Below are 22,174 nucleotides of genomic sequence, written 5' to 3'. Positions count from 1 at the left end.
AGCAAAACAGCCCCAGGCAAGGGAAACCCAATATGGAACAGAGAATATTTATCAAAACCCCAGCAGCCCTCCCCAAGCAGCCTGCTGCCGCACAGAGGGAGGAGGAGCAGAGAGATCTGTGGAGCTGGGGCTTGCACAGCAAGAGACAGGCCCTGGAGTTGTTTCTGCAGGTGCAGAGGGACAGGCAGGGATGGGGACACGTAGAGCAATGCGAGAAGAGGGCAGCAGGCATGAAGGGCTGAATCTGCCCTGGGCAGGGCTCCCCCCTCCTTCTCCAGACACCTACAGAAAAGCAGCTCTTGAGCAGGGTTGTGGGGCTCTCTGTGCCCCATGGAGGTCTCTGGAAAGTTACCTCTATGACCCTCCTTTCATGAGAACCTGGGCTAGTGTGTAAGGGAGCCCTGCTCCAAAGCCTGTGACCCACACCCAGGGAGAAGGCTGAGGCGCTCTCAGCACCTCTCCACCTGACACTGTGCAGGCACAGCTCAACTCTGCAATGCCAGACCCAGCCCAGACTGCCAGCACCTCATCCCATATCCCCATGTGTTACAAGGCATCCTTAACACTGCCAGTCTGAGGTCCCTGGCAAGTCACAGCCCATTTCCCACCTTGCTGCATACTCAGCTCATATAGAAATAGGGAGCATTCCCCTGCCAGAGCCCTCACTGGGACAACACACCTGTAACCACCAGCACACCCCCCCAGGAGCAGCACCCTCCCGAGGCATCAGTATCCATCCAAACCCCATGGCAGTCCCCCATGTGAGCCCACAGCAGTCCCCAGGGGAGCCCTGCGGGCACAGGGGGCACTTACAGCCGTGACAGCGCCTGGTTGTTCTGGAAGAGAAGCTCGGGCAGGGTGTGCAGCTGGTTGCGGTTCAGCCGTCTGCAGGGACAGAAGAAAAGGGTCAGGGTTGGGAGTACAAAGCAATGACCCCATCTGCAGCCCAGCTGGATGCACCACGCAGAGCTGGGCACTTTGGCTCACTCAGAGAGGCCAACAGAGCAGAGCATCCCACCTGGCAAGGACAGCCCCATCCTTCTCACAACAATCCCAGGCAGGGACAACCACGGGGCACTAATAGGCCCACTCACAATGTTGTAATTACATGCAGAGAGGACTCCAAGCTGTTAACTGCTGACTGCTGCTTAACTGCGCTCTTAACCTGCTGCTCGCTCAGCTCCTCATATTTGCTCGAGCAGCTTGGGATTTTTAAACTGCTGAGCTATTTTACTGAGTGCTGGACCAGAACTTACAGCTCCCTTGCCAACACACAGGACACAGCTGATACAGCAAAAGTCATTTGTGTTTAACCTGCTCCTAACTTCAAAAGCATCAGAAAGGACTCTTAAGATCTATAGAAACAGAAATAGGTGTGCTTCCCAAACTGTAAAATACCACTGCCACACAGAAGAGAAGCTGTTTGAAGTCAGGCAGCACCGGTACGTTAGGGTTTAAGGAAAAAAGGAAAGGATGCTCACTGCAATAAATCCGGCAGCCCCACACCAACCTCCCTCCATGACCAGACACTCACAGCCGCTCAAGCTCCTTCATGTCATCAAATGCCCCACGCTCCACCACGCTGATCTGGTTTTCCATCAGCTGCCTGCAGAGAGAAGGGGTCAGCTTTCTGCAAAAGTGGTCCCCAGTGCCCCCATTGCTTCTTTTGACCCAGGGTACCTCACTCCCATTATCCCCTCAACACAACCCAGACCCTTCCCACTCTCTCCCAGCTGGAAATCCACCAGGCTCAGCCCAACACAATACCCTCCAGCCCTGCTGGCTGAGGCTCACAGAAAGAGGCTAACTCCAGCAGCCCTAGGAGGGGCCACAAACCAAGCACAATATCCACCAAGGTGGGGGCATCTGGCCCTTTATCAGGAACTCACAGGACACGGAGCTGCTTCAGCCCGGCAAAGTCATTCTTGTTGATTCGTGTTATGTTGTTGCCGTTGAGCTCCCTGCGGAGAGAAGAGGAAGAAATTAGCAAGGAAGCACTCAAGAGGTGGCCAAGCACTGGGCCTCCCCAGTAGCTCCCCAAAAACGGCAGGCAGGGCCCAAAGGACCGTAGGGGCTGGTGCAACTCTGTGGCCCTTCACCAGGAATGGCCCCTGGCCCCAGAGAGGACCCTCAATGACCAGCAGTGCTGGGCACACAGAAGTCTGGCTGCCTGTGGCTGGCATCTTTCATGGACCATAAGGCAACGAGAGGAAGGGGCTCTCTGGCTCCTCCCTGTTCCCGTTCCAGATGCCCCCCCTCCGGGATGCATGTCACCCCCTTCTGCAAATGTAGCTAACACCTGCTAGGGTCATCCCAAATGCATCTAGAGTTGTTTAGAGAAGGCGAGGGTAACAAGAAACAAACAAAAGTCCCCAGAACAGCAGGATCCCTGCAAATACCCAGCTGCAAGACACTTACAAGTGTAAGTGACACTTACATGATAATGGCTCCTGCCACTATCGTTGCATCACAACCGGTTCAGTGCACAGCCATTTCACACCTTCTACCTGGAGAATAAGCCACACTCAGGTTTCACCTGCCAAGAGAAGCTTGCACAGGACAAGCTGCTTTGTGGCATCACTCTCTCCTTCAAAAGCCCTGGGTGAGCATAGGGACAGGCAATGCAGCCAGAAAGAAGATGCCGCCCCTCCTTGCTCATTCTGTTGGTGGAAATAAGGGGTACCTACACCCACCCATGGCCTCGGTCCTGCCCAGGCTCTGCTGAGCACCAGGACAATGTGTCCCACTCCTGGACACACAGGACCTCTGCTCCCAGCCTGCTGGTTACTCCTTCCCCAGCTCTCCTCAGCCATGCTCTCCAGCACGCTCCTACTAGGATTATCCTGCTTTAAAATACATCAAGCCAGAAGCTGCAGAGATTTGCACCTCGCAGTCAGCTTTGCAGCGCTTTTCTGCATTACAGGGTGTGATTACTGTGGGAAAAGCAGGACCATCAGCCCTGGGACCCACAGTCTGCAGAGCTGGGGATCTCTGTGCAGCCCCCTATTGCAGGAGACATCACAAAGCATGGCAGCATTTGCTTCTCGCCATCAGCCAACCTGCCCAAGGCATGTGCTGGGCATGGAAGGTGCCTACACCAAGGCACAGCCCAGGGAGGGCTCCCGTGCCGGAGACCCACTGCCTGCACTGAACACAGACACAAAAAACAAAGGGAAAACAAATAAACTACAGGAGGAGAAGTCGGTCAAGTGAAGGATGAGCTGCAGCAGCCAGGGAAGGAAAGAGACAGGAAAGTGCCACCATGGAGCAGCTTGGGGTGCTCGGGCAGCACCGGGGGGGGGGGGGGGTCTGTAACTTCCTGAGCCCTGACAGCGGGAGCAGGGAGCAGGAATGCCTCATGTCACATGGCTGGCTGAATACACAGTCCATCATTCCCATCCAGAGCCAAAGCTCCCCTCCACCGGGCTCTGCAGCCGTGCGAGGGGCCAAGGTCAGCGGCGGGCTGGCCTCGGGGCCGCCGAGCAGCGTGTAGGGCCAGCGGGTGCAGGCAGCGCAGCCGCGCACCCCGGGGTGCTGCCATTGTCCTGCTGGAACGGCTGATAATGGCTAATGAGTTCCAGCTCGCCATTATAGCCCCGTAATTACAGCGCTATTCAGCCCCGCGATTGCCGGGCTCCTGCCATTATCCAGCCGTGTGCGCCGCGTCGGGAAGGAGGCTGGGAGAGCAGCGTTACTAGGACACAGATGAATGCGAGCCGGAATGAATAGAGGTTCCTCAGCCCCAGTGATTAAACTGAAACCCACAATTGGGCTCTGCAGCCCCACGGCTCCCAGTCCGACCGGCTCGCAGAGAGCACAGCGGGCTGCCGGGGACGGGTCTCCAAATCAGAAGGAGGTGACCCCCTCAGTGGGAGCAAAAGCCGTAGTCAGTCAGGCTGTAAATCCCAGGCACCAAGCTCTGGGGTGTGTCACACGTTTTAGGGACATTTGTCACCACAAAGGGGGTCGTTTGGCATGTACAGCTGTGTGCCCACCTCCCGATGGACCACAGCCCCGGCGTCAGCTAAGGGCAGGGAGAAATCATAGCTTCAGGAGTGGTTTTCTCCAAATGTCCTAAAGGTTCCGTGGCAAAGAAGATTGCCTGGAAGATCCCCAGGGCCAGGCTGGGGACCAAGCTGGAGGTAATGGCACCCATTCGAGCTCCTGTGAGGAAGGGTTCCCAGCAGGACTCCCATGTCACCTTCCTTTAAACATACCCAACGTTACTCTGGCTGTGCAGCCAGAGTACAATTACGGTACAATGTGTAACTGGAAATTGAGACATCTCCAGTACTGCAGAGGGACAGAGCAGAGAGGCTTGATTTAGAACTGCCCAACCTGAAAGCCAGGACTTAGACCCCAGCCTGCAAAGCCCAGGGTGGTGCTGTCCTCAGAGCACCAGCATCCCAGAGCCTTAGCCAGAAGCAGAGCACAGGCAAAGCATGGAAACATGAAGAAACACCAAAGAGCCACGGAAGCCCCACACTAAACATGGCCAGTCCCTGCACATGCCAAAACCAGGCTCTGCCCTCTCTCCAAGGCATCTGCTGGGACAGTGCCCAAAGACTGGAACACCAGAAGGCACTGCCAGGACCAGCTACCCTGGGGTCTGCCGCCCACACAGCCCACCCCAGCTTCTGCTCCCTGCATGCCTGCTGAGCATCCTCGGGGAACTTCAGCAGTGGGGCTGGTGGCAATCCCCAAGTGGGGCTGTGTCTCAGGGGCCCCCTGACAGTCCTCCTCCCTCAGGAACTGACTCTCTGTGCTCCCTGACAACTGCTCCCAGCATCCTTCCATGCCTTTGTTCAGGTAAATGATGGCCTTTGCAACCCAGATGGGAACGAACAGCAGGTAAAGCTTATTTGTAAGGATGCCGAGGCAACACTGCCATTTAACTTCATGACATTTTTTCCCCTCTGAACCCCCTTCAGTTCCTCATGGAGATAAATTACAGTCTGCAGTGCCCAGAAAGCTGGATCCCTGCTGCTCAGCTGCTCACCCACTGCCTCCATGCCCTTTCCTAGTGAAGCAAAACACTCTGCCCTGCTCCACACAGCAGAGCTTCAATAAGGACTGATGTGTCTGGGGAGCTGCCCAGCAGATTGGTTGTATTTCTGGACTATGACTTGAAAGCAGAAACACAAGGCATGCTCTTTCCTCGCTAATTCAAAGGATTTAACACCAGAAAGCATCCTCAAGTTCATTCAGGCTGCCTTCCTCTGCCCCCCCAGCACCCCATATCTCACACTGCTGATGGAGAGGCAGCAGATTTTCATTTGCAACCCTCAAGTTTCAGAAACCCCCCTCCCATTCCTCCCTGGGAAGAGGAAAGTCATTAAAACAATCAGTCCCTTTGCTACATTGCTTGTGGATCATCCCACTCCCAGATGGGATGTCTGTGCTGCAGCAGGGTTCGTTAGACTGGATTTGCATAGTCTGGGTTTATATTTGGTTTCTAGCTTTGGATGGCTTATCCATTCCCAGGAGGTCCGATGTGTCTTTTCCCTTTGCAGGGTTTGGAGCTACACTAACTCAGTAACAACCTCAGAGAGCACAAATGCTGAGAGTTAATTTATTAAATACAGCCAACATGAATGATATTTCCCTGGGCACTGATTTATCAGGAGCGGGAAGGAGCAGACAGCGCAGTCCCAGGATCCCTACTCTTGCAAAGCATCAGCTATTCAGCACACATGTGCCTCCTGTCCTTGTGGCTCAGCTCAGCTCTGCTCTCCTGCTGAGGCAGAAATCCTAACTGCTCTGCTCCCTGGAATCCTGCTTTTAAGAATGCAAAGTCTGTGAGATGGATTCCTGCATTTGCACCCACCAGCACCAAAATGTGCCCTGGCCCATCAGGGCGAGCACAGAGCAGGTGCCCACAGCTCTGGGCAGTGACTGCAGGGGCTGGTGGAGAAGGATCTGTGCTCCTGTGGTGCTGCTGCTGCCCCTGCCCTGGTGCCCAGTGGGGTTGGTACGTGTATTGTCCATGAGATCTGTCCCTCCCTCGACGATCTTCACTGCTCTGCCTTCCCTGCCCTTGCCTCAGAGCTCTGGCCCCAAAGGGCATGGCTCCCCTCCCAGCAGCTCCATAGCCCTCATCCCAGAGCCCTGACCCCAGCTGGAGCCAGCAGTGCCAGATAATAATCAGGGAAGCAGAGAAATGAAGGCTGGAAGGTCACACACCCCACAGCAGTACCTCTGCCACCCTCCATCAATCCAGGCAGATGCACACACTGCTCCTTCAAGGACAGGCACTGACACTACCCTGTGCCTTATTCCAGCACCATTATCAAAACTCTGACCTGAACCCCTCCCACAGCACATGAACCCCATCTCTGCCTGCTCAAGCCACCATGGTGCAGAGATCTGGCTGCTCCCTTGCCTGTGCAGGCCTCTTTCCCACAGCAATCCCCCAGCCCAAGGGCACAGCTCTCCCTCAGGGCCTCTCTGACTTGCAGGGCTCTGTTTGTGCTCCATTCCACATCTGTGCTTTTGGTGATTGCCTCCCACCAACACTTTCCTCGAGTCCCCAGGCAACAACTTCCTTTCTGTCAGCTCATTCCTCCCATTCACCAAGCCCACTCTGAAACCTCAGCCCGTTCTCCAGCCCTCCTGCATCTCCCCCAGCCTGGTGGCATCTGCAACTGTCAGAAGCAGCTCGTGTCCCATCACACAGACTGCTAATAGAAACATGGATGAGGCTTAGACTCCAGACTGACCCCCGTGCTCAGCACTGGGGACAGAGCAGCTGCAACCTTTCATCCTACACTTTTATTGCATTTTTCAAGTCTTCTCAAGATTTCACCCGTCTACTTGAATATAACTTGGCCCCAGCATAGACTCAAACAAAGAAATGTGGGGCAGAGGCCCTTCCCAGTCCTGCAAGAGCCGGTCCCCTGCAGCACAGCACCACGTTCACCAGCTCTCAGGAGCCCATATGGCCATGGATGGGTGCTAACTCCATCCCCTCCAATACCAGGGAATTACAGGGTGCTGCTGCCCACTGCTCAGGGAGGGGACACTGGTCACACACACCCTGGGCTGACACAGCTGCACAAGGGGCTCAGCACCTTCTTCTCCTTTTCCATCCCATCCCTGTTCTGACCAGAGCCCTCAAGAAGAGCAAAGGTGCCCAAGGGACACATGGAAGTCCCTTTAGGGTGTCACTCACCCAGCACCAGCCCTACCAGCTGCCTGCTGGTGCCCAACAAACAGAGCCAAGAGCAGCTGTGTGCTGTTGGGGCTCATCTGGGAATCACTGCCCTTAGCCAAAGAGGACCCCAGCCCCAGGCACAGCCATGGCCCCACAGCACAGGAGGCTCTGTAGGCTCTTACAAGGCCCTACAGCAGGTTAGCATCACGACAGATCTTTAAGCATTACAAACAGCATCGATCATGCAAGTAACAGTGAGGATCCAAAGGCTTTCTGTTCTCCTAACTTCTCTCTGGGGTTTTCATGCCACAGCCATTAGCTGCTCGCAGTCAGGGAATGCTTTACACACACAGCATTGTGGTGTACCACCTTCAGGTTAAAAATTAATAAATAACCTCCCTGAACCCCAGCGGGAGAGAGAAAAGGCAGCAGGGCATTTCTGTATCACAAGTGTGGAAACTGAGACTCAGCCAAGAGAACAGATTTTCTGGGATACCCACGAAATTTGGCTTTTTATGCTGTGCTGAGTAGCCTGGTGAGGGGCTGCTCTGTAGCTCCTCTGCTTCCCAGGGCAGGGGAGGCTGCCCAGCCCTCAGGCTGCATCCTGCCACTCATTGGATTGAGTTCCACTTTGCATCTCCCCCAGCAAAACCTCTTTGGCTTATCCCTCCTGGAGCTGTTCACACCATGGATGAGAGGACAAGTGCACCTGAACTGCTCAGTTATAGATGCCTACTCAATCCCAGACCAGATGGGTCTCCTGGAGCATCCCATTTGGGATGTAGGGCTTCCTCCAACTAAGAAATATCCAGGGCTAGGAGCCTTGCATCTCTCTCACTCTTGGTGCCCAGGGCTGCTCCTTGGCTGCATCACTTTAAAAATTAATCTTCCCTTTTTTCTGATCTTCCTCCTCTAGCAGCCTCTCTCCCCCATAGGACACTTGCCTCTGCTATTTTGAGCAGCAAGTGCATCCAAAATGCATGCTGGGGGAAGCAGGCAGTCAGCACAGCCTCAGAGCCTGAATGTAGCAGGGCGGTCTGAGATGATTCTTGTGGGGACAGCCTTGGGCCAACCCCACACCAACACCACGGAGAGGTCCCCTCATCCCACCTCAATTCCTTCTCACTCCCAGCAGTGCCACAGCCCCAAGGACCTGGTTATCCTTACTGCTATCCTTACTGCTCCCATTGCTAATTGGCATCCTGGTGCTGTACAGCAGGAAGCCTCTGCTCCTCTCCTCACTCCTACCACTGCCATCCCTGGCTGTCCCTCCAGTGGGGATAGGGGCCAGCTGCTGGAGCTGGCCTTGGAGCTCCTTGCAGTGGAAGCCTGCCAGGGAGCAGTGATCTGGGTCTGAATCCCCTGGATGAGGCCATTTGCTAACACACAACTCTGTGGATTTACTGCTTTTCAGTAAAACACGCACAGAAACGTCTCCTTGCCTCTCAGGTTTTATAAAAGGTTATTTCAGTAGCAATGAAGACCAAGAGGATGCATCTGCAGCACCAAGTACCTCTGGAGTGGGCAGGGAAGCATGAAGGACTCAGAAACAAGACAAAGACAGACTCCCTTGGTTGCCCTCATGCTCGTCCTGCTCCAGTACTCTCCTCCACATCTGCCAGAGAGCAAATCAGAGCAAGGATACAGGAGAAGCCCCTCTTCAGTGGGAGGTCATGGGCTTGTACACCTTTCCCTGGACAGGACACCCGTTCCTGTCCACACCACCCTGGTGATAGCCCAAATCCCTTCTGTTCCCCCAGGCTGCAGGTTCTGCTGCCCTGTGGGGGTCCCTCCTGCATCCTCAGCCTTTTATAGCTGCCTCACTCTTCTGCCACAGGTTTGATAGGAAGCAATGAAGTAGGGGAGAAAGAAACTCAAAGCAAATGCACATCCTGTTGGAGTCCCTTTCTGTAACTGGGCTGTTTCTGTGTGTGCTGCCCTGCACTGGCACCATGGCCACCATGCCCAGCCCACCCTGGGACCTGGGCACAGCAGCAACAGCATTGGAAGGTGCACGTGGGAGACCCACATTAAAGCTGGAACCAGCTCCCCTTCCTTGCTCCCACCTCAGCAGCAAGGAATTGCTGTTAGCACAATGCATCACTCTGGAGGACCAAAGTGGCAGCACATTTAAGGCAAAAATATCTGTTTTAAAGGATGCAATAAAACAGAGCCAGGGAAGGGTTTATAGGGAAGCAATTGCTGTGTGGGGTGAGAAGTGGTCACCAGAGGCCAATCTGCCTGGCTTTATTGCCTGTTACTGGTGACTTTTCCCAACCAGGGGACAATAGATCCTCCACTATCAGCCTCCACTTCAGTCAATACAAACACGACATAGTTTTTTAAACTAATATTTTTCCAGCATGCAATTCCATAGAGAGTGAGAACGCAGCGTTACCATGGCAATATATAGACAGCATCTGCCTTGGACGTAGCTGAAGGGAGAAATTGGAATAGAATTGCAAATTTCCTCTGTCCAGGAAGGCTCCCAAGGAAGCCACTGCAGTGGGCTGGGCAGGCTACCTTCCCAAGCCATCCTGCATCCTCCCAGTGCCCAGCACTATCTCTCCTGAGAGCTGAGGGCTGCAGGGCCAGCCAAGCACTGCCCTGGCTGGACCAAGGTCCTGCATCCTGCTCCAGAGCTCTGCAGAGCCTGCACGGACCTCTGCAACCAGACTGCTCACTGGGAACTTGCCTGGGCACTTCAGGGAAGGGACAGGTTGACTTCCTCAAGGTGCTTCCTAAGAAGGAGCATTGCCTGAAGCCCCTGAGAGGAGAAGCAGCCCAACAACTGGAGTTGAATGCAGGAGTGCTGCTGTGATACACCAGCCTGGCTGCTGCAAGACATTTTGATTAACTGGTGAGAGGTAGATGCAGGTGAATGGATTAAACATGCTCTGAACAAGAGCTTGCTGCTGGAATTTTGGCAGGGGATGGTTGGGCAGTATGCAAGAGTGCTTCAGGTGCAGCCACCCTGGCATGGGGCTCCCACACCCAAAGGCTGTAGCTCAGCACCCCTTCCCTCCACCAATGCAGACAGAGGGATGGCAGGCTGGCTACAGACTGCATGGGTCCCATTTCAGCACAGGCAAACCCCCAAAGTTTGGGAACAAGGCAAACAGAAGCCCCACTAAATGCTGAGGCCAGGGACTCTGCAAAGGAAAAGTCAGAGCCAAGAGGGGTGCAGTGATGGGGACCCCCAAACCCAACTCTGCTGCCTTCCACATGAGGGGAGGGACACAGCACAGCCCCCAGTGGGGGGATATTCAGCTCATCAGAGAGGAGGCAAAAGGGGCAAGTGGGGCAATTCTCAGCTGTCAGCCAACAAATTCAATAGCAGAAAAGAGTGACATGCCATCCCAGACAATTCATCCCCTGCAAGCAAAGAGCTGGGCTGGAAGCTGCCATTTGACAGTGGCAAATTTGCACTGATCCTGCTGGCGTGGGGAGAGCTATCCACCTCCTCAACAAGGCAGTCTGCTCTTCAGAGACACTTTCAAAGGAAAAAAGAAAGAAAAGCAAGCAAATGGGGAAGGGAATCGTGACCTTCTCCCACAACTCTTCTCTGGTGGCTGAGGCTGAGGGGACTCCTGGAAGCAGATAACACTGTAGTGCTGGAGGATTATCACCTTATCCTGCCTACAAAGCCTTCGGGCCTCTGTTGTGCTTGCCAGAAGTGTAGGCAGGAGCACAGACATCTGTAAAAAGTGCCCAGAGACTTTGCTGCTTCCCACCTTGCTCAGCCCTGATCCAGCCAGAGGGCAAGTGCACAACCCCCATTTTTGTTGGGTTGCAGACTAAAAGGCACTTAGGGATCAGTGTGCTGTGCCCTGGTACAAGGGAAGAGGGGTCCTGTGTGTCCCCCCCATGCAATCATCACTCATGGTCCATCCTAGACATATCTGCAGCCCTTACTCTCTACCAACAGCATAGCACCCACCAGGAAGATAATCACAGGGCAAACTGAAGCAGAAGACAAGACAATTTTCCCCCAGCCCATGATTCTCCAAAGTTGCAGTGACTCTGTAAGGCAAGTAATTCCCTGTTCTTCAAAGGAAAAGGCTGTATTGCAAAAGCAACACAGCACAAACCTCATCACAGCATGCTGCTGCCTGAGTCCCCACAATGGCAGTGCCAGCAGGCCTGGCTGCCCTGCCCAGGGGCTTGACCCAAGGGGCTCAGCCAGGTGGGAGGCTGGAGAAAGCCTGGAGGCTCCAAACACCGCACTGGCATGCAACAGGTAAGAAATTCAACAGCAGGGACATCCCTGCTCACTGCCACTGTGGGATGCGTGGTGAGGTTGGCATTGCTCATGCTGTGCATCTCAGCATTTGGGAAAAGAGGTATGCAGTGGGGGGCACTGGTGAGAGGCTGATGACTGCCCACAGAGAGCTGACCCCTGGAGAGAGCAAGTCCTGGCACAGCCCCTGCTGCAGGCTCCCCTGTGGCTGCTGCTGACCTTGCTCCATCGAACACTGAGAAGCTGGAGACTGCAAGGCTGCAGCCTGCTTACAGGGAATTGAAACTCACTTACGAGCTGTTACAGCAGGATTTCACTGCTAGGAGATAGACCTGCTCTGCACAGACACCCTCCAGCACCTGCATGGGTGTGCAAAACAGCAGGAAGTAGTTATCCAGCAGACAACACCCACGAGAGAGTAAGCATGTCTAGCTCAGTCCAGACAGGAGATCCGGCATCACCAGCTGCATTAAAATCCAGAAAACCCAATGCTGCTGAATGGCAACAGGCAAGGCAGAACGGGAGACAGCAAGCAGGACCCACCTCCAGAGCAGGAGAGATGCCCTGCCAGAGCAGGAGTGAGACACCCAACAGGGCATCCTCCATTAGCTCACTGCAGCCTTGCTTCATTTGAGCAGTGCTGAGCAAGGGGCTGGATGTGGGCAGAGCTGGGGACCCGATGCCAACCCTCCCCCAGGACCCTGCACCCAGGTGCATGGATGGAGAGCTGATGCCAAGGACCCCATTAAGCTCTCCAAGAGGGAGAAAGGGATAGTGCAGTCTATTCATAAACCTTTCCTCTGCCCTGGGTACAGCAGAAAGGGGGATCCAGTTTCAGACCTCATAAACTTGGTCTATGGGATGGCAACTCACAGCAGCCTGGTTGCCGTGCTGGGTAATAATCATTTGTATGAGGATAATTATGGTGGGAGAAAAGAAAACTCCTCTAAAGTGGTACCCTGCAGAGCTCTTGATGCTGCATGCTGGGTGCAGCTCTGGCAGCTGCCAGGCTCTCTGCAGTCCATGCATGCAGTCCTTGCCTGCAGGGTCTTGGCCCATCTGCAGGCAAAGGGCACAGTCAAACTCCGGGAGCTGCAAACAGCAGGGCACAGGGACAGGAGCACTGTGTGGCTGTCCTGGAACATAGCCTGCAGCTCTGCTGCCCAAGGAGACAGCAGCTCAACACTTCCCTGCACTGCAAGGGGGATGTGGGAGCAGCCTGGCCCCCGGGCCAGGCAGCTCCTGTGCCACTATGGTCCACTGCAGCTACTGGGATGGGGCACCTGCTGCTGCTGAGCAGAGGGGACAGGCTGGGGGCAGCCCTGCTCTCCTGCTGTCCCTGCGTGCCAGGAACCTCCTGCCAGCAGCAGGTTGGACACGTTCAGCTCATGCTGCTCTCCCTGCTTGGCCACAGAACCCCAGGCAGGCAGACCTGCCCAGCCAGGCACCAGCAGAGGCCCCCTCCTGCTCGGGGGAGCTCAGCAAGTAACACGGGGCCCACATAGCCAGCTGGACCTTGACTGTGAGAGAAAAACCTTCCTCATGGGGGCCCGGCTAAGAGAGACAGGGACACCTCCCAGCACCCCTGAGGACGTGGCAAGGGATTTGATGAGCAGTGAGGTGCAGCCACAGGGGACTGGAGAGGATGGGTGATCTGCATGGCTGAAGGCTGATCATGCATGGGGGAATCTCAAGAGGGGCTGGGGCAATGGGACCTGATCCTAAGACGATGTGCAGCACTCCCAGGAGAGCTTCCTGGGGACAAAGGGGTGCTCAGCACAGGTAGGGGCTTGGGGTGACAGGAGCCCTCAGAGAACCCCTGTGGCCGTGTAGCTACCCTGTGACAAGCCACTGGAGGGGTGGCCACACACCTGCCGGGGGTGCCATGGGGCTCACGGACCCACACACACAGTCCGTTCTGGGCTGCCCCAGCGCAAATGCCCCCCCGGAGCAGCCCACTCCCTCGGGCACTGCTGCAACCCCAACCCCGCTGCACATACATGCACAAAGACTGGCACACGCGGGCTCTTGCATATGCCGGACCCCTTGCACGACCCTCACACAGAGAAAAGGCTACACACACCCCCTGCCCCAGCAGGCTCTCACACACACCCTGCTCTCCACCTCGACGGGCTACTGCACCTCCCTCAGGAAGGGGATGATGCACGTAAACTCACTTAACAGGCCCTTGCACAGGTATGCTCTGGACGGGAATTTACAGACACACAACCCCCGGGCGCAGCGGGACACTGCACATCACCCACCCCACCAGGTTCTTGCACTCGCAGCTTTTGGGCGGCCGATCGTGGCCCCACGGGCATCTGCACACGTTCTGCCCGTAGCCGGCACGGCGGGCGCTTGCACACACCGCAGACAGGCTGCTGCCCACCCCCGCCGCGGACAGCCCCTTCCACACGCATCCCCGGACGGGCTCCCGCACGGACTCCCGAGCTCAGGCTCCGGAGCGCGTTCCGCACCCCCGCGGGGCACTCGCTCCCCACGGGCTTTTGGCCACACGCCCTCGGACGAGCCCCGGCCCCGGCGCCCCGCCGGGCTCCCGCACCCCCGTCGGCGCACGCCCGGCGGCGACGGACAAAGCCCGGCGGTACTCACAGGCGCTCGGTGCCGCGGGGGATGCTGCGGGGCACGGCGCGCAGGGCCGAGCCGTGGCAGTCCACCGTGGTGCCGCTGCAGGCGCACAGCGGCGGGCAGGCGGCGGCGCGGCCCCGGCACAGCGCGGCGCACGCCAGCAGCCAGGCGGCGGCCCGCAGCCCCGCCGGGACCCCCGCCGGCCGCCCGGGGGTCGGGGCCGCCATGGCAGCGGGCAGCAGGGTCAGGCGGTGCGGCCGCCGCGCATCACCGGGGAGAGGAGCGGAGCGCGGCTCGGCTCGGCTCGGCTCGGCTCGGCTCGGCTCGGCTCGGCTCGGCTCGGCTCGGCTCGGCGCGGCGCGGCTCGGCTCGGCTGCGGGGCGAGAGCCCCGTCGGCGCACACCCGCCCACCCTCACTGCCGCCCCATCCCGCAGCCCAGGCTCAGCCCCCGCGCTGGCTCCTCCCTCCCGCCCTGCCCGCCCCGACGGGCCCCCCCGCCGCCACCGCGCCCCTCCCCGCGCCCCCGGTACCCGCGGCGGCCGAGGGAGCGGCGGTCCCGGCCGGGCAAGGCACGGGCACCCCGGCCGCCGGAGCCGTCGGGGCTCTGCACCGCTCCGACCGTGCGGGAAGGTGGCTTCGGGTCGGTGCCCCCACCTGGGACAGGGGCTGCGGTCGCGGAGCACCCGAGTTCTCCGGGAGAGGGGCGGGCAGCGGCACCCCGGGGAGAAACAGCCTGGGAGCCAGGCGGCCGCAGAGAGAGCATTCCCACCTCTCCTCGGGGATGCCAAGAGCTTTCGCATCCCCTGATGTACCTAAGGGAGCCTTGGCCTGTCTCCCACCCGGCAGCCTGAAACCTCATTCCATCATCCACAGAGTCCGGGTGAGGCACGGGGACCTGGCAGCCCACGGGGAGCACAGGACAGGCTGGCGCTGGTCACCCGGGACGGTGCCTGGCCCGGCAGTGGGAGTCCCGCGGCTCAGCACTCCAGCCTGCAGGAGGGACTTGGATGGCAGCTCTGCTTTGCTATTTGTCCCACACTCAAACAGCAAATCTTGAAGTCCTGGTTATGGCATTAGCTATGCTCTTTTCCATTCCAGAGGAACACCTTTAAAAATAAAATAACCAAAATGTCTTTTTGGCTAACCTACAGGGAAGAACAAGGCAAAGTACACCTATTTCAATGCAAAAGGAAGCGAAGCCAAGAAATCTTACAAGTTTGACCCTAAACAGCTGACATCTCAAAACCACAAACATTGCATTCATTTTATTGCCTTCCATTTTTTTTCCCCCTGTGATCTGCAAATGCAAGGCAGGAGGGTGTAACCAGGAGGGCTGGTCACCTGTTTTATTAATGACACCTGAAACACTTGTAACCCTGTGGCTCCAAGTGCTGGGTCCTTTAGAAAAACAACAGGTATTTTGATGTGCCCAACACAGCCCTGGCTTCTGGCAGCAACTGCTACAAATGTCCTCCTCAGAGAGGAAATCCACAGAAGGAGGGGAGACGGGAGCCTGTTGCACTGTAGGAGCACAGCAGGAGGGTGGTGTGTGAGCATGGACACCCCAGTGCAACAGGGCATGGTGGATATTTGCAGGGATGGTGGCAGGTCCCAGGGCCGGAGTGTCTCTTAAATCCATGCCCTCTGCACATGGAGCTCCACAGGCTCCTTAATCAGGGCAAGAGGGATGTGTCTGCCTGGGGTCCTGCTCCAGCAAGGGCCACCTCACACACACACAGGGTTGCACCAGCTTGGCCCAGATCAGCAGCTCTTTTCCATCCCAAATGCCGGCTCCCATCATCTGTCTGCATTTTCGTGACATCTCCTTCCTCTGGCCCCAGTCCCGGGAGGAAGCTGTGCCTGAGATGGATGAAAGGGGTTTGTTCCTCGTTGCTACCCAGCAGCCCTGACAGCAAGGAAGATGAGCTGCTTCCCAGGACTCTGGGAGCCGACCCCTTGCTGGCAGAGCTTCTGCAGAGGTGTCCCTGCAGCCTGTCCTGGGGCTCACAGGGAGAGCCTGGTGGCAATGGCACCTGAAAGGGTCTGAACTGTAGACCTTGGCTGAATTTTGGGGGGTGAAGGTTGTTTCAGAATGGCTTGGTGCCCCCCAAAAGGCTGCTATCAGTGTGATGCTTGTGACAGCCCTCCCTCACAAACTCTCCTTCACCTCTTGGCTGGCAGAGCAGAACCAGGTCTCCCTAACCTTTACCTCTGGTGATGGCAGGAAGGTGGGAGGGAGTGAGGGATCTTGTTTCCTCTGTTTTTTTTGCAGCACTCACCCCAGGCAAACCCTTGTGATCTGCAGAAAAAGCAAGTTCTGTCCATCTCTGCGTCCAGCTGCAGCAACACTCAGTCACTGACACGGGGCTGTGGTCTTGGCAAAGGGAGGAGCTGGCAGGGCTTGCCTGGAGCCCACCACACCTGTCCTGGTTCCAGTGGGAGTACAGGACTAGGAAGCTGAAAACTCCATTTCAAGCTGACATCCACATTTTCTCCTGTAGGTACCTCAGCTCTGCTGTTCTCTGTGAGTTTTGGCCTCTGCCTGCCAGGCAGCCAGTGCCCCATGCCCCAGCACCACGGTGCATCCCACTGAGCTGGGCTGCCAGCCATGGCTGACCCCTCAGCATCTGCTCCAGCTGCAGGAGCAACACCCTTCCAGGGCTGCCAACACAGCAAGGGCTGAGCCAGGACAGCAGTGGGGGGGACAGGCTGTGTACCCAGACTCAGCCCCTGGTGCATTTGGGTGATCCCAAATCACCCAGGCACCCTGATGGGGTGGGCCTCAGAGAGCAACAGCTGCCTGGGAAAGTCCCAGGGTTCCTCTGAATATGGATGAGGAGCAGGGAGAAAAATAAACCCCAAACTTCTTTATGAGGGGAGGCCTGGTCCTGCCGTCTGCCACCGGGATTTGGGCCAAACTGCTTGATAGAGAGAGAGACCATCTGGATCGTCTGATGGGCTTTGGATTTGGTTAAAATGAAGCAGAAGCTTTTTTTTTTGTAGGAGTTTCCATGGGAAGATCTGGGGAAGGGTTCCAGGGTACGTGCCAGACCTGTCGTGCAAAGAGATGCGAAGCAGCTACAAAGCTTCAAACAAAAAATTGCTGCCAATGGGAAGCCAAACCCCCCAGGGGAGCATCCCGGCATTTCCTCCCACCCAGGACAGGTCACAGCTCGCCCCTGTTAGCTCTCCCGTGGGCTGGCCTGGCACTGGGTCCCATGATAGCACCTTCCAGCATGCCTGGGCTTCAAGGCAGTGTCTGTACCCTGGATTTGGGCATGCGGAGGGGAGGCAGCACACCCTGGTTCATTTGTACCACACTTTGAAGTAGTTCTGTGGCTGTCACCTGTCCACAGCAGTGCTCAGCCTTTCTCAGGGTGGGATCAGGCTGCTGCAGAGCAGAAGTGTTTAAAACACAGGCAGTAGGGTTCTGGTGGGTTGGCTGTGGCTGGACACCAGGTTTCCCCCAAATCCACTCTGTCCCTCCCTTCCTCAGCTGGCCAGGGGAGAGAAAATATAATCAGAAGCTCATAGGCCAAGGTATGACCAGGGAGAGATAACCAGTTACCAACAGGGGCAAAACAGACTTGACTTGGGGAAATTGGTTAAATTTATCACTCATCAGATCAGAGTAGGATAATAAGAAATAAAATCGAATCTTAAAAACATTTTTCCCATCCCTCTCATCTTCCCAGGCTCAGCTGCACTCCCAGTTTTCTCTACCATACCAGTGACATGAGAAGATGGGGAATGGGAGCTGTGGTCAGTTCATCACACTTCATCTCTGCTGTTTCTTCCTCCTCAGGACAGGGACTTCTCACATTCCTCCCTTGGGCATCCACTGGCTCTGCTGTGGGGTCGTTCACAGGCTGCAGGTGAATCTCTGCTTCACTGTGGACCTCCACAGGCTGCAGGGCTACATCCTGCCTCACCCTGGGCTTCACCACGGGCTGCAGGGGAATCTGCTCTGGTGCCTGCAACATCCCCTCCCCCTCTTCTTTCACTGACCTTTGTGTCTGCAGAGTTGTTCCTCTCACATCTTCCTTCTTCTCTACAGCTGCTGCTGGTGTTCTGCAGAAACTTTTCCCTTATATACATTATCCCAGAGCTGCTACCACCATCACTGGTGGGCTCAGCCTTGGCCAGTGGTCACTCCATCTTGAAGCTGACTGGCACTGGCTCCATCGGACATGGAGGAAGCTTCTGGTAGCTTCTCACAGAAGTCCCCCTGCTACCAAAGCCTTGCCACACAAACCCAACACAAGCACAGGTGCATGGTGCCTGCTCCAGCCTCCCTGCTGAGCCATTGCCAGCTGCAGGATCTGTCATCCCTTGCACTGGGGCTGTGCTTTGAGCCCTTCCTTCCACCAGCAGCACCTGTCTGGGGAGCAGTGGCCATAAGACCCAGCTGGAGCTGTGTTCGGAGCAGAGTGGCCATAACCTTCAGCTTCTAAGTGTCCCCCCAGAGATTTTGTGCAGGGTGGGCTGCCGGGCTGTCCAGGGCCTGTCTGTCATGCCTGGCCAGCTTGGCTCATGCTGGGAGGCCAGGCTGCCTTTGTCCTGGCTGACACACTGGGCTTGGGAGAGCAAGGCATTGTGTGGGAGCAGGCCTGTGTGTCAGCCCCATTAGGATACCTCTTGGGCTCCTGTAGCACAACAATGCCCTTGATGGGTCTATTATAGAGTGGTGCAGGCAGCTGGGGGCACTGGGATCATAGTAAATCTCTCCTGGTTAGCAGCAGCAGCAGGCAGGGCTGGGATGTGCTCTTTCCTGTGTCTTTCTAGGGACAAGCCCTCCCTCACAAACAGCATCACCCTGTGACTGTGGCCAGCATTGCCTTGCAAACTGCCAGCACTGCCCTGTGAGCATAGCCAGCATTGCCTGCCAGACACTGCCAGTGTTGCCCTGTGAATACCACCACCATCACCCCCCAAAGATGGCCAGCACTGCTCTGTGAAGGTGGCCCCACCGACTGCAGGAGCCAGGCAGCTCTACTGCCTGGTGATCTTCACCACTGGGACCAAGTGAAAGGAACAGCATCCACTGACTGCTCTCAGATGATGCAGGTAGTGCCAAGACTCCCAAGCAGATGAATTTGGCCCCAGCCTAACACAACAGGGACCATCCAGGTAGGGGGAACCCAGTCTGTCTAACTGCCTTGAACAATTGTGGAATGGCAGGAGAGGGACAGTCTGCAAGGCACTGCATCCCTGCTTTCTGGTGTGGCTGAGCAGAGGGGCTGAGCCCTGCAGCCTGGCTTCCCCAAACCAGCTCTAGCCCACAAGGAGAACATTTGCAGCAAGCAGCCCAGATGCAATGAGGAGATGCTGCTCCCAGCACGGCCGGACACACGGACCGCCAGGGAGCTCGGCAGAGCAGTGCAAGCTGGTTTGAATAAACCACACGCCAGGAGGTGTCTGTGAAGTGCCTTGCACATGGAAATGCTATTGTTGGATCAGGGGCTCCAGGGTCCCCAGATGTAGCAATTGTTCCACATCCGTGCTGTGCATACAGACACACTCTTTCCCACTCACTCTGCCTGCAGCCACTCATTAACCCTCCTCAATGAAGATGCATTGGAGGGATAATTTACTGTTTAATAGACTAACTTTCCATTTGCTGTTGCCAAGCACATCCAACATATTTCTCCACGGTGCCATAAACTGCAGCTCCTCTGCCATAAAACCCTGCCTCCCAGAAAGAGCAGGTGGGTTTTCAGGACTCAGCTGATGACCTTGGCCACAGGGTAAGCAGAGACAGTGTTCTGTTGTTAGAGGAACAGGGCTTGTTCCCACCAAGCCCTTTCACCCCCCATTGCACTGACATCCCTGGACTGGGAAAACATCTAACCTGAGAAATAAGGAGTGCCTCAGTGCCTCAGTCTGATGGATGAGGGAGGCAGAGGCTCTGTCCTGGTTTTCTTGATGAAGATGCCCTGGGTGCAGATGAGCATGCTTCTGCTCCATATTTATGGCTAGCTGGCAGCTGGTGCCATGCTGGGCTGTGATCAATAAGCTCCATGCGCGCTTGGGCTCATTGTGCTTCCACAGTTGCAGATGGTCTTTCTGTGCCTTGTCAGTCCCAAAGTTGTGAGCATGTGTCTCTGCATCCTTGCTCCTCCTTCCCCAGCCCTTACAGAGTCACAAGCTACTAGAGAATGAAAGAAAAGTCAGATTCTGCTCAACCTGGGACAAGGGAACTCCTTCCATATCGACTTTGCCTCCAGCACCCAAATTTCCACACTATTGAAGATGAACTTTCAGGCTGCAGTTTCTGCAGGAAGGAGCACCAGCCCCAGAGGCATGAGCCTGAAGGACTGGCTACCAGGGTCTGGCTCTGAAGAATGGCAAGAGGATGCTAGTAGCCAAAAATAACTTGAAAAAGAGAGAGAAAGGGTTTAGCTTGCCTTGTGACAGCTCTGCTTGGCCATGGATGCAGGCACAGACTCTCCTTAGAGCTGGAGGACCATGCTAGGGGCTAGCTGCAGAGCTCATTTTTGAGGACACCCTTCCCCAGCCTTCTTAGTGCTCTTTATGTTTTTGTTCACTTTATTTATAGTCCCAGCCTCCCTCCTCCTCCATCTGCCAGATGTAGCCGGGGAGGAAGGAGCAGGCGTCTCCAGGCCTGCCCCCAGCACATCTGGCTCAGCCCCTGGGGCTGCGGGCGGGCAGGGGGTCCCGTCCTGCAGTGTGTGCTGCCAGCCCCCTCTTGTGCTGCCGCTGCAGAACGGCCTGGCACAGGCACAACGCAGCCAGAGCCTGCTGTGCAAGAGGTTGCCGAGATCCTGCTCCACAGGGAAGCAAGGCTCAAGCTTTGTAAGCAAAAAGGTTGGAAGAAACAAACTCTAAAAGAAGCACAGGTCAAGACAGACACCCCCATATCATTGACCTGTGCACACATCAAGTCACATGCAGCCATTGACACAGGCAGGCTGGCACCTCTATTCACCACAATTCCCAGTGGCACAGGAGCTTCAGCCAAAAGCAGAGCATCAAATGGGTCACAATTCTCTCCAGTGGAAAAGGAGATGCGCTTAATGTCATGTAAGGCACTGCAGGGGAGGGCTGGGTGGTGGATTTGTAAATCTTCCCCAACAGCAAGGCAGGGGAGCTGGTTTAGCCTGGGAGAGGAGGAAATGGGGAGGGGGCCACAGAAATGACCACTCCAGCTGTGACTCAGCAGAGAAAGGAAAGCTTGTCTCCCTCTGACCCAGACTAAAATTGAAGGCTGGAGCTGGCAAGTATCTGAACCTCACCCTGTGATGCATGGCTCAGCTCCTCACACAGGAGCCCCAAAACAACCCCATCACATTCCTCATGTATGAGCACTCCCCAGGAACAAAGCTGGGCTGCAACAGGATGGGGCCAGAGAGGTGGTGCCAGCTGAGATCCCACTCTGAGCCACAAGTGTAAGGTCAGTGTGGGACCCAGCACGGAGATCTTGGCACCTACATGCCTGAACAGTTTATGAGCTTCAACACAAACCCTCACTGGGAGATGAGCAAACAGAACTAAACATGGTAATTTATTCACTCAATGAAAAAATATTAGTTAATCCAAGCCAATGAGATTGCAAAGCCTGATAACTGGTCTGGCTGATGCCAATATCTATCGCTAGCAACAGTCATGTTTTTTGTCTACACTGTTGCCCTAGGCAGTGAGATGCAGCAGCAACATGACAGTTCCCAGCCACACATGATAATTTAAGAAAGAGAAAATATCTTATTTCAACTCCAAACCAGGGCAGAGCAGTTAAAAAAAAAAATCAAGACAACTTGCAAAAATTGATTTAGATAGAAGTGACACCCTGAAGAACTTATTTGCAAGTCTGTGCTGTGCAATTTGAGATAAAAACTGTTTAATGAAATGAAGGTGAGCACTGCTTGTTTGCTTTGTAACATCACTGCTGTGCACACATACCAACAGGCCAAAGCAAACACACTGAGAGATGAGTGATCCCCCTTTAAATATATACCTTCACCCAGTGTTGGGTCCCAGTGGCTACTGCCCTTCCACTTGCAGTCAAGCATAAGTGCTTGGATTGTGGCTTCAGAAGCCAAAACCTACTCATTTTTTTGAATTATGTAAGCCAGATAAAGCTGTCACTTTGAATCACAGCTTATGAGGGGGGCGATATTTGGATTTTCAGTATTGAAGATAGCTGTTGTGAGTTTTTGCATTCCTTTGTTCA

At 55.7% G+C, this 22,174-nt stretch overlaps 1 protein-coding gene across 2 annotated transcripts in view; it reads right to left on the bottom strand.

Moving 5' to 3' along the window:
• SLIT1 (slit guidance ligand 1) overlaps positions 1-14,209 on the bottom strand; it is a 60,491-nt gene extending 46,282 nt beyond the window's left edge. For both annotated transcript variants that reach the window (XR_010783989.1, XM_066554294.1), the window contains exons 1-4: positions 14,007-14,209; positions 1,890-1,961; positions 1,535-1,606; positions 814-885 (exon numbers count right to left, since the gene is read on the bottom strand). Coding sequence is in view for 1 of the 2 variants with exons in the window: in XM_066554294.1 (XP_066410391.1) it covers positions 814-885; positions 1,535-1,606; positions 1,890-1,961; positions 14,007-14,209 (419 nt within the window). In the remaining variant the exon portion in view is untranslated. The remainder of the gene's footprint in view (positions 1-813; positions 886-1,534; positions 1,607-1,889; positions 1,962-14,006) is intronic.
• Positions 14,210-22,174: the final 7,965 nt, after the last annotated feature.

This window comes from Molothrus aeneus, chromosome 8 (genome assembly GCF_037042795.1).
Source record: "Molothrus aeneus isolate 106 chromosome 8, BPBGC_Maene_1.0, whole genome shotgun sequence".
Lineage (NCBI taxonomy): Eukaryota > Metazoa > Chordata > Aves > Passeriformes > Icteridae > Molothrus > Molothrus aeneus.
The sequence above is the reverse complement of the archived record's forward strand: the minus strand, read 5'-3'. Positions and strand labels throughout refer to the sequence as shown.